The sequence below is a fragment of the Physcomitrium patens genome, chromosome 2, assembly GCF_059467195.1.
Source record: "Physcomitrium patens ecotype Gransden chromosome 2, ASM5946719v1, whole genome shotgun sequence".
NCBI classification, from domain to species: domain Eukaryota; kingdom Viridiplantae; phylum Streptophyta; class Bryopsida; order Funariales; family Funariaceae; genus Physcomitrium; species Physcomitrium patens.
In genome coordinates, this window is record NC_143411.1 from 2,400,744 (window position 1) to 2,412,321 (window position 11,578).

General features: G+C 44.1%; 2 protein-coding genes across 2 annotated transcripts; one reads left to right on the top strand and one right to left on the bottom strand.

Moving 5' to 3' along the window:
* On the top strand, positions 1-3,811 carry LOC112275090 (protein CORTICAL MICROTUBULE DISORDERING 2). Its single transcript, XM_024505096.3, has 4 exons — positions 1-1,952; positions 2,078-2,350; positions 2,466-2,557; positions 2,648-3,811. Exons 1-4 carry the CDS (start codon positions 825-827, stop codon positions 3,660-3,662), a joined length of 2,508 nt encoding a protein of 835 aa, XP_024360864.1. The 5' UTR covers positions 1-824; the 3' UTR covers positions 3,663-3,811.
* Positions 3,812-3,881: 70 nt separating this feature from the next.
* LOC112275098 (ATP-citrate synthase alpha chain protein 3) lies at positions 3,882-8,262 on the bottom strand. The gene is made up of 14 exons (XM_024505121.3): positions 8,118-8,262; positions 7,269-7,369; positions 7,011-7,124; positions 6,781-6,843; positions 6,502-6,663; positions 6,203-6,286; positions 5,936-5,987; positions 5,573-5,687; positions 5,397-5,478; positions 5,168-5,263; positions 4,916-5,017; positions 4,623-4,739; positions 4,403-4,519; positions 3,882-4,218 (listed from the first exon to the last, which is right to left on the bottom strand). Exons 2-14 carry the CDS (start codon positions 7,365-7,367, stop codon positions 4,147-4,149), a joined length of 1,275 nt encoding a protein of 424 aa, XP_024360889.1. The 5' UTR covers positions 7,368-7,369; positions 8,118-8,262; the 3' UTR covers positions 3,882-4,146.
* Between the last annotated feature and the right edge of the window lie 3,316 nt (positions 8,263-11,578).

Genomic DNA, 11,578 nt, shown 5'->3' on the forward strand with positions numbered 1-11,578 from the left:
GCACTGCAAGTCTTCGATTCGATCTCCTGGTCACTTCTGTTCATACTTTTGGTATATTCAGTTGAACATGAGAGGCGTATGAGCTTCACAAGAGTTGCGGCGTTAAATTTGGGACGATGCTTAGTTACCTCGCAAACGCTTTCTAGGTTTTCCTGCGCTCGAGAGGATATGGCCGTTTTACATCCAGTATTTTTGCCTTTCTTAATACCAGCATGCAGGTGCCCATTTTTTGCCAGACGAAAGACAGCCAGCTCTCCTCGTAACGCTTCTCTGATTGCCACTCTGGAGGTGTAGTATCCTGCAGTGAAGCATCTTTTTTTCCACTTTCGAGCTTTCGTCAAGTCGGTCCCGTTGGACTGTATTCTGCCCTAGAATGTTGGTAATGTTGTCAGGACCATTGTTGCGTGTCGACAATGTTAAGGAACGGTGGGGACTGGACTCTTTACACCGAATTTGATAGTGATAGAAATTGAGCAGGGACAATAGTTGCCTTCATCGGGGTTTGTTATCATCCGTAGATCACGCTCTGACGAGCAGGAGCTACGCGAGATAGCAATCCTTCAAGTTCATATAATCGTCAGATCAGGAATATGTTCCTAGCTTTCTCCGCTCTCAGCTCGTTTCCGAGATTATTGACACGTAAGCGAATCAAAGGAACCGCATGCTGCGAAGTGGGAGGCAGCTGATAGTCGGTGCATGATTTCACAATGTGCTCCGTTACCCAAAGTTCCGACAGTTGCAAAGAACGAGACGAAAAGGGTTAGGGTGCTGTCATTACAACGTTCACCAAAAATTCAGTTGTCGAACTCGGAAGACGGGATATAATGGCGACGCTCACGCCAGGAATTTTAATTAAGCTACTGCAACACATCAATTCTGACGTGAAGGCGACAGGGGAGCACCGATCAGCGCTCTTGCAAGTGATAAGTATCGTCCCCGCACTCGCAAACGGAGAACTTTGGCCGAACCATGGCTTCTACATCAAAGTTTCAGACTCCTCTCATGCGACATATGTATCTCTCGCTGAAGAGCACGATGACCTAATTCTTAGTGACAAACTGCAGCTCGGGCAATTTATTCACATAGATAGACTAGAGGCCGGCTCTCCGGTCCCGCTGCTGCGAGGAGTGCGTCCTCTTCCTGGTAGGCATCAATGTGTAGGTACTCCTGAGAATCTGATTGCTACCGTTGTACCCTCTCCACAAAGTGCCTCGCAGAAGGGCCAAAGTGGCAGACTGAGCGATTCGTCGTCACCAGACAAGCCTTCAACGCCGAAGAAGAAATCTTCCAGTATCAGGTCTTCGTCTGATCGAGCGGATCGACTGTCGCTCAACTCCTGCAGCTTCCAAGTGCAGTACGAGGAAATGACAATTTCTCCAGACAGATCCTCGTCAGCTGCTAGGAAATTTGACACCGAACTCGCCGAGCGTCTTGCTCGAAGCGCAAGCATAAGTAATCCAGTAGCTAAGGAGAATGGCACCGTTGGAACTCCGACGAAGAAGATAGAGGATGCTCCAAGATCTCAGTCGCGACCTAGAGGTCGCATGGTGAAGTCCAGGATTTTTTCTGATCATGCTTCCACTAAGAGTACTCCTTCTCCGAATACGCTCACAGATCAGAAAACGCCATTGAGCCCAAAACCGGTGAGTGGAGTGCGTAACAGCCGAGTTTCGTACCCCGAAGACAGGAAAATTCCTTACAAGGATACTCCTACAATGACCGTCGCAATTAGGTTGAAATCCCCTGTAGTTAGAAGGTCTATCAGTGCGGGAAAGGGGTTGGTGAAATCAAGCTTAGCAACAGATACGAACAAGAAACACTCACTAGGTGGATCACTCAACAGCGGAGCGTCTCTTACTGGTATTAAACCAGTTGCAAGAAAGAACTGGGAAGGAGCTGTGAAGGAGAAAGCTGCTTCGAAGGAAGCTAACACCAATGGCAACAAAATCTCGGTAACAATCTTGACATGATTCTGCGTACAAACCCCTCACAAGTTGATGCGTCTTCCTAATTCGGTGTAGTAGTATTCACTGTATAGACGAGAAATTGATGTTAGGATTTAGTTTTTGTTTAACAGGGCACTGTGCGGAGACCGAGAGACAGCACCCGGAATGCTGCAATAACGAAGTCTCCGACGCTTGAGAAGAGTCTGACATCGGTCAAACCAACATCTGCACTGACGAGAAGCAGTCTAACAAGTTCACAGGATTCAAGTATACCTCCAGCGAAGAGGTTGGCCTCTTCTGTAGATTTCTCGGGAGGACAGAAAGAAGTAGCACTCAACAAGAGGTGGACTGACGGCAGCGTCTCTTGGGATTCACTTCCAGCATCTTTAGCGTCTCTAGGCAAGGTAAACTGAAAGCATATCATCTCGGCTCACGCAGCCTTTCATTTCCATACTCCTAGCAAATCGCAGGATCTTTCGACCATGCTAGTTCAACGGACATTTTTTCTTTACTTTGCAGGAAGTTTTACAGACGCGTGACATCGCTTCGGCAGCTGCTACCCAAGCTCTTCAGGAAGCCTCTGCAGCTGAATGCGTCGCTCGAAGCTTGAGGCAAGCTTTCGACTTTTGCTTTCGAGTCCTCTTGAAATTTTCGGTGCCTTCAAATATTTCTTGAACTAATTCTCTCACTTGTCTGCACAGCATGTTTGCGGAAATTTGCACCACAGCAAGGATCGACTCGCCTCAAGCAACGGTGGAGCAGTTTTTAAGCCTTCATCGCACGCTCTCCGAAGCTGTGACCATCGCTGAGTCCCTTGTTGCATTCCACAGCAGATCTACACACTGCCGCGATGATGAGCCAATCTCACCAAGAGCTCAAACCGCAACTTCTCAGAGCTATCAAGCCGCCTCGACCTGGATAAACACCGCTCTCGCATCCGACCTGGCCGGGTTCTCCCTCCAAACGAGACAAGACCGCCCAGTCTCCGTCCGAAGCAGCCTCCACCAAACTGCCCAACAGCTCTCAATTCTCCTCGAAGCTCCTCACGGCGCTGGTCTTAAGCTCAGCTCCACAACTCTTCCCGCCGCCATGGCCATGGTCGCAAGAACCACGACCGCATCCCGGCCCGCCCTGTCCTCCGTCCCTCAAACCGATATCTCCAATCTCAGGCCTAAAGCCTCAAAGGTAATTCCTCCGCAATCTCCAGCAAAATTGACCTCTCCCGCCTCTCCAGCCAAGCGCTCTTCCATCCATGTCCCACTCCGCAACGGCCTGTTGGCAAAATCCTCGAAGGGATCCTCCATCGCGAACATGCCTTTGGAACGAGCCTCCCGCCTGCAGCAGATGGTGGAGCTAGGCAAGCAAGTGCAACTTGAAGCGCAGAGATGGTTTTTGATATTCATGGAGAGCGCTCTCGACAGCGGGTTTAGAATTTCTATGAATAATGGAAAGGCGGGGGAGGGAAATGGAGTGGTGAGCCGGGCCGATAATAGCCAGATTGCTTCCATGCTGTCGCAATTGAAGCATGTGAACGACTGGCTGGATGGAGTGAGGGAGCAAGGCGAGGAGGACGAGAGAATTGTCGACACAAAGGGAAGATTGAAGCGGAAGATTTACGAGTTCCTTCTCCAGCACGTCGAGTCCGCTGCCTCCGCCTTGGGCAATGTCTCGTCGGTGCTTGTCACTGCGAGAACCCCTGCTGTGAATGCAATGTAGCTTGTCGGTATCGCTTGCAAGTTTCGCGTATACTGTTCATATTCCCTCGACAGCAATTAACATGCTCGCCGCTCCGCTTTTATTCATTGAACGGGTTTTGTTTTTTTCCCATTGACAGTTTTGAGAAATATACTACGGTTTTTGTATTATTGTTACGTTGGAGTCTACAATTGAAGATCATGTCCTGATCATCAACATTTGTTTTGTTATGACAGAATGTGAACAGATGAATGAGATGGAATTGATGATATTGATGAATTGATTGCATTGTGACGCTGTAGTGCGTAGGTAATCAAACCATAAGTGATGTACGAACAAGTCTTTCTCAGAATAATGTGAATGAATAAAATGTTGCCCAACTATGCAATTCCTGCCATTCTATGAGCATACATCAGTGCAACGCTACTTGTATAATAGACAATACTATTGTATGCTCAAGTAGCGGTGAAGAAAGAATGGCAATTGAAGACCCCTACATTTTTGTCTATGCGGCGATGCTGATGTAGTCGATTGCTTGCTTGCAAATTCCAGTCATACTTGCTTCTGGTCCATATACCTGCTCCAGGTCAAGACGACAAGAAAAATATTGGTTCACGCGGACGAGGAGTACACTTCATCAAGCCAGTTTGTTCTTCGTTGTATCTCATTGTTCTATGAACTAAAAACAAAATACGAGTGTTGAGAAAGTGTGAAAAACACAAAGCGAGACATGTTCTGAAACCCAAATCGTTGTGCCTAACCTCAATTGGAATTCCAATCTCAGCTCCCAGTTCCCTCATTTTGGCAAGCCCTTTTTGGTAGTTGGGGCCTCCTCTCCGGACATAAATCTGGACACGAGCTGCTTTAAGCTGCGATTCCTGATGAACAGAATATGTGGACTGTGTCAGATTCCGTGCGTGATTCATAGTAATCAGTCCAACTGTACAACCACAGATGCACATACAGGGCTCAGAATTTTACCTTTTCCCTGAAAGCACGAATAATACCATTGAATGTAGCAGCAACGTCAGTGAAGTTGGCAATTCCACCTCCAACGACTAGCGCTCTTCGGCGTCCATCAGGATTTGCAGTGCAACACTAACAAAAAGAACTAGGTCAGAACTAGGGCTGATCCTCTAAACAAATAGATGCTTCACAGATACGTCAAAATTTGTAGTTGATTAGATTGATTTTCTCTGCGAGACAGACTTACTACTAGTCATAGCTCATACTAGTGGGCTAGGTGGTTTCATGTATGTTATGAAAGAACTTACATCAATTAGGGCACGTGCAAAGTGAAGGGTTTCTTCTTCATTAGGCGCACCACTATACTCCGCATAGTTACCCAGCTCACTAGCAAAGCCTAAGTCTCCAACCTGCGACACAAAATTTCAGTCATACAGGCAGCGATCCCCAAGCAAATTTATCAATGCATCGCTGTGTCGAAATGACAGAAAAGCCCCGTAGCATATGTTCATAAAATGTGCTTTGAGCAAGACGATGATAACAGTGCACACAAGCAGTACCGTATCAGAGTAGATAACACTTGCACCTCCCCCAGCGACCATGGTCCAGATTCGGCCTTCAGGGTTCAAGATTGTCAATTTCAAGGAGGCACCGGTCTGCAATCAAACATGTAGCTATGTCAATTAAAAGCCCTAAACTGGAAACAAACGAACAGGGAGCTCGTACATGCGGCATGGTTTTGGTAGTACCAGAGAGCCCGCCTCAAACTATCAGAGCAGTGCCGCATACCTTTTCATCCATGCGGTGAATTTTCTCCTCAGCCGGACTCATTGTCCTGCCAAAAGGCAAAGGAAACTCGACATTTCCCCATCTGTACACAATCAACAAGAGTTAAGTCAGTGGTCTACTCCTTGTCGATTTGGCCTAGGGTGAATATATGGAGACATAAAATTCAAGATACTTACTTCTGAGTGTTCTTGAATAAAGCAGTGTCATCCAGTTCACCACGCATGTCTAACGGGTATGGAGTCCCATCAACAATTGTGAATGGATTCATTTCCAATAGTGTGAAGTCCAACTCTGCACAAATAACAACACTCAGTTCAGAAATGAAAAATCCATTCGCCGCACCCCATTATAGACTTTGACGGTGTCTTGTGACGCCGCAACGGTTGATGGGATTGCAAACATATAAAACAAGACGTCCTTGAAAATGAATGACACTCTTCTTTCTACAAGATAATATGTGCATCGACCCAAACATGAAAGGTTGAATACAATCAATATTGAGCTGTAAAATACAATACTGATAGAAATATAAAGTTTACCACTGAAGACAATGAAGACACCCTTGAGGAACTCCTCTATCTTGGGTCGGACCTGAGAACACTAATTGTATTTGAGGATCCAAAACGCATATTGAACTCGACGAAGATTGAAGAGAAACAGACCAAAAGAAACAAACAGGTACAATATGATAGCTCCATGAAAACGTGCAAGGGAATCAACAATAGCACAGAGGACATGCAACAGATTATATATCTAGGTGTGTATTAAATGCCCTCACCATAGCCTTCAAAGAAGCGAACTATTACCTCAAGTGGAAGAGTAGCAACCAAAGGAGCACATATCTCACTTGTGAGAGTACTCTGCTCAGTAGGAACAAAAATGGCCTTCACCTGTTGATTCCAAGCCAGTCAGCACAATACGATAAAGTATCAGGGCCTCTATCACCCTCTTCTCCATGCATTTATAGCCTCGTCTTCTAAGCACCAGAGCCTGAATCTAAGCTGTTACGAAATCGTATTCAGCCACGTATTCCGTTGCGTTATTTATGAACAACCATTGTGAATGAAAAAGAGACAATACAATCCTAAACGGAGTTAGATTTTACCTTGTCCCAATTCTCTTCGATGTCAATACCACCGCACTCGGAGAAGCTTACGTTCACCCCGAGACGATCAGATACAATTGAAAGGTAGTACTCATCCTTGTGGGGAACAAAAGGTTCCACAATAAAAGTGGTAATCGGACCTTTGGTACCACTCATCTCGACCTGCGAACATAAATGTATGAAATGAGACCTAATAAATTCATCCACCATGGTTTGGGATTATAAGTGAAAGGAATGAAGTATCATAACAGCACATTCTACTAGTTACAAAACACTCACCTCTTTACCCAAACGCTCCTTCACGAAAGCTACCACACCTGCTAAATCTAAGTTGAGAGCCACCTGCAGATTTTAGCCACCGTTCAACGCAATTATTATCATAAGATTCCAGTATCTTTTTCAGTCTTCATGTGTCACATGAACACTCGTGCTACAAACGCATGTAAATGTCATCCAACCAATTTCACAAAAACCTCTGAATTTTCCGACAGAGAGTGAACGGAACCTACCAAGCCACTCTTTCCTCGCTTGCCGAACAACATATCTGGCTTCACGACGAGGCGCGTGGAGTTCAGCCATGGTTCCTGTTCAGCTAGTTTGGTAAAGTCTGTGCTCTCGGTCACCTGCAAGGACCAAGGTAGCACATAGATTACACTGGGTGCACCCTGAAAGTCAAACGTATTTAAGTTTTGATATGTAATAGCAGAGAGTCAACAACGACTGATATACATCACTCACTCCGTCAATTTGACTACCAAGAATAGCACCTGGGCGGATTTTATGGCAATGTCAATGCCAGCAAGCTTCTTCAAGTGCTCTTTCAGGATGCGCTTGGAGTCATACTCTCGGATTTTCTTGCGAGCCATGCCTGTAAATAAAACAAGTACTATACATTTTCAGGCCTGTACATCCACGGGCAGTCCCTTGAATCACATCATCAAAGCTTCAAATCCATAGCTTATGCTACTCCCAGGAACGCAACCTTCGTTTGAAACTTTTAAAGATTCGCCGATCAAATCGACTTTAATGATGAAATAAGACAGTACAAATGACCGACCGTGTGAAGATAATTTAGTGAAGTTTCGATAAAAATTCGTAGGATATCACCGCTTGAGTTGAGTTACTCATTTGCATCTACTAAGGCAATAGTTGCTCCGATATGCCGAAAAGTGGCTATTGCGCTGTACATATCTGTAAAACTTTCGCGATCTAACTTCAAGACTAAAAGCAACAAATAAAAGTCCCGCACCCCCCGTCCAACGCCCAACTACATTGGCAAATGCGGAGTGCGTAACAATGTGATCGCTATAACAAAACACTAGGTAGAGAAATCCAAGTCTACCACTACCAAACGGCCACGCAAAGCAACACCGCGAACAGATCTAAGAACAGCGCAGCTTGAGCAATGCATAAACACCGTGTTCACATCGACGAATCCCTCCGGAAATGCAGAAGACGAATCCGCCTCAATAAAAAAAAACAAAAAAAAACCTCGCGATCAGCGTTACAACTGAGATCCAACCACAACTAAACCAAACCACGCACGGCACACACAAACACATGTACCAAATCTGGCTATGGCGATATGCAAAATAAAGTGAGAGCCTCGACTATACCTCCTCAAAAAAGATCTTAAAGATCCCCGCGTGGCGCAAACCAGCAGGATCCAAGCTTCCAGTGAGTGTCGAGCAACGTCCGCGGCGAGAAATCGAGCGTGCAGAGGGAGGACCCAAGGCAGGGTTCGGATGGCTATGGCGACGGGATGGTGTATGTAAGATGACAAACAACGAGGTCAGACTTATATGGTGAGGCAGAAGAAGAAGAAGGTGATTTAGCAAATGGTTTCGAGATGGATGAATGATGGATGAATTTCTTCGTCGGTCAAGGGTCTGTGTGTGTTTTTTGCTGTTTCGACGCTGAGTCTTTATGACCAGTTACGAGGAGGAGCCGAAGTTGAAAAGTTTGGGTGGACTTTTTGACACTGAGCTTTCTCCGAAATCCTTCAACATTTCTGACTCCCTGCTGGAAGCTTTGTGGCCTACTTTTGTGGAGTTTTTACTCGCCCTTTGAATGGTGGAATTGTGATGAGATTCAATTGGAATGTTTGTTCTTTTGCTTCGTAGCAGTAGTAGTTCTACGGGTTGACTTTGCCTTGTTGACCCAGTAGAGCCATTTTCAAATATGTGTATGTGTATATATGGTTTGTCTTTGTAAGGAATTTGAAGTTCTGTACCTGACAAAACTGTCCAACATATGTGCGATATATGCTGGTTAACAGTTCACTTTTGATGCCACAAAATTGATCGTTATTTTATGTGGGTTTTTGTGTTGTGTGGTAAGAGTATTGAACGAAAATAAAACCGTGTGTGGAATGAGGTCCTTAATTGGTTGTGTAAATCGACTCTTGATCTCACCTACAAGAATATATTGATTTATTCTGTATGTATGTATGTATGTATGTATTTACTAATAGAATTCAGTGCAATTCTATGCACATCCAAACTTTGCATTTAATTGTAGATGAAACTTCTTTGTAGCACAAGAAAGTGGTCCCACGTTTGATTACCAACCTTGGCTTTCAAAAAACTTCTGCTCAATCGATAGATCACTTGCTTGATTTGGTGAAGATTTGTGGGGAGCGATTAACGGTCAACTCCTCGCCCCATAACATGGGAATTTTTGTCAAAACAAGTGCTCTTAGGTTCCATATTGTGGGCAAAACTCCCAATTTCAGGGATAGTGCTAAGCATCTCGAAGACACAAGATCTCGGGGGATTGGAATCCTTCGAAAGGGTTCGAAAATATGGGATTTTCGCATCGTCGATCAAATCCACAGCAATTGGGAGACTCCGATCGGCATGAAATTGGGGCCCCTCATCTTCACATTCGAATCTCGAAGAGGGAACAGAAAGATCGGTGACGCACCGCAAAATAAAAATTCTCGTCAAACTTCCCCGATCGACGCAACAAACCTACCAGATTGCGCCCAATTCGCACCTTTGGGTTTTCAGCGTCTCAAACCACGCACCCTATCGCGGTTCAGGCTCAAATTCGGACACCTCCCGATCAGTCCGTCAAGATCTGCGCACGAATGGCTATCTAACAAAGCCCATCACGCAAAACTCCGCTCCAGAGATTCTTCGCAGGGATCCGAAGCCACTTGCGATGGACCGCAGTCGCCATCCACCCGTTCGGTGTTCACAGCACGCGCGGAGTTGCAGCAAGCGCGGGAACGAGAAATCAGGAGCGATAGAACGCGGCGATGGCGTAAAGCATTGAACCGCTCACGCAAAGCATAGGTACAATACTTGGAGTACGCGGTTGTGACCGCAAGGACGGGCGCTTGCTTCAAGATTGAAGGGCCTTTCTTCGTCCGCTTTTTCGTTTGTGCGCGTAGCCACGCGCAAGCTGCCGAGGACTGCACAACATCCGTCACCTCGTCACAACGGATCGCACAAAAACAGCTTTTGACCCTCTGTGAGCGGTGGCCACACTGCCCATGAGTCGCCCTCCGTGTCAGTTCCTCGGGAATCACGCCAGCAACTCTTGTGCTGGAACTAGAATTTGCTTTTGCTACAAATTTATGAGCAAGACCTGGATTTGCAGTCAGATTGATGGTGGTTGTCAGTTTTTGCACTTGCTTGCTTGCTTCCTCCCATGAATGATGTTCATCAAGACAAGAAAAAGATGGGCCTCACCCATGCTATCCACATTGTTATCCTTGGGTCATTTCCAAGGGCACTTAGTGGTGTGCTAATTGCTCAACAACACAAAGGGGCATCCATAACTCACTGATGTTCTGCAGGCTCATTATGGCTTGGACCACAACATGACAACCTCAATCCAGTGAGTATGGGTGTCCAACTCACTTATACCTACATGGAAATCATTTGCTGTGATGTTCCAACTACTCGCATGCATGTTTCCAACAACTTTTTTGTGATTAGTTGGAGAAATGAGAAAAGGTAACCATTTCTCTTGAAACATTTTGTGGGGAATTGACTTTGTTTATATTTTGATATTTTTTTTCTTCTTCCCTCTGATTGCAGAACTGAGGAGGTTTTAAAGCACAATTTATTCTCTGAAAAGTCTACTTGTTTCTTGTTTTAAGCATTCATGCGTCTTTGTTTTCTTTTCTTTTCCTTCTTCTTTAAAATTTACTCCATTGCAATGCAGATTATATAAATGGACATGTTTTTAACACTTATTTGATTATATATATAATTTCTAATATGTTATTTATTTGCACATCTCTATTAAATTACAAAGAACTTTTATATTCCTTATGGTTAGGGTTTTTGGTGATGAGTTGTCTCACCTTGATGTCACAAAATACTAATGTCTTTGATGTTCCATAAACGTTATCAAATATGTCTGAACAATTGATTCCTAAATGTTTTTAACAACTGCTGTTTGGATTTGTTTTTTTCACAAGAAATCATATTACAGAATTCCCATCTACTAATTTTGATGTTTGTTTGTTGATTGTTTTACATAACCAATTACATGTTTTGCAAGGTAAATGTGTTAGACAAAATTGTATCAAAAACAAAATCATGCTATGTTATTAATTTGTTGGTTTAAGATACTTATATATATATATATATATATATATATGCATATATATGTTGAACTTGCAACATATATGTATATATTTATATGTTGTGTGCAAATCAAAAATTATTAAAGTTGGTTTTTTGAAATTTTCTTTTGGTTTGGATGAAGTGAGTGAAATCATTTGAGATTGACTTAAAAATCATCACACTGGTCATGATTTTTAAGTCGAATGATCCTTCCATTGTAGAACTTATTTGGGTATTCCAAATACTAAATCTCTTGTTCCCTCATTTCCCCTCATTGTATTGAAAACCCAACAGGTATTGCATTTCACAAAGTATTTGACATAGCCCTTCCTTTTCCAAGCTTGAAAACATCCATCAGTTGAAATTTAGTCCAATCTGTTTTTAGATTTTTGAGTCCAACCTGTTTTAGATTTGAACAGTTTGTTTCTTACTTTCAACCAAACATCTCACCATTTTGGACGCCATAAAAGACCAGTTTTGAAGCCTCATATCTG

Excerpts from the sequence above, each read along its gene's own strand:
- LOC112275090 (XM_024505096.3), top strand. The coding sequence starts at position 825 with ATGGCGACGCTCACGCCAGGAATTTTAATTAAGCTACTGCAACACATC. Across the intron at positions 1,953-2,077 it reads CCAATGGCAACAAAATCTCG|GGCACTGTGCGGAGACCGAG; the intron begins GTAACAATCTTG and ends TTTGTTTAACAG. Across the intron at positions 2,351-2,465 it reads CTTTAGCGTCTCTAGGCAAG|GAAGTTTTACAGACGCGTGA; the intron begins GTAAACTGAAAG and ends TTTACTTTGCAG.
- LOC112275098 (XM_024505121.3), bottom strand. The coding sequence starts at position 7,367 with ATGGCTCGCAAGAAAATCCGAGAGTATGACTCCAAGCGCATCCTGAAA. Across the intron at positions 6,287-6,501 it reads TCGAAGAGAATTGGGACAAG|GTGAAGGCCATTTTTGTTCC; the intron begins GTAAAATCTAAC and ends TGGAATCAACAG. Across the intron at positions 5,479-5,572 it reads TTATTCAAGAACACTCAGAA|ATGGGGAAATGTCGAGTTTC; the intron begins GTAAGTATCTTG and ends GATTGTGTACAG.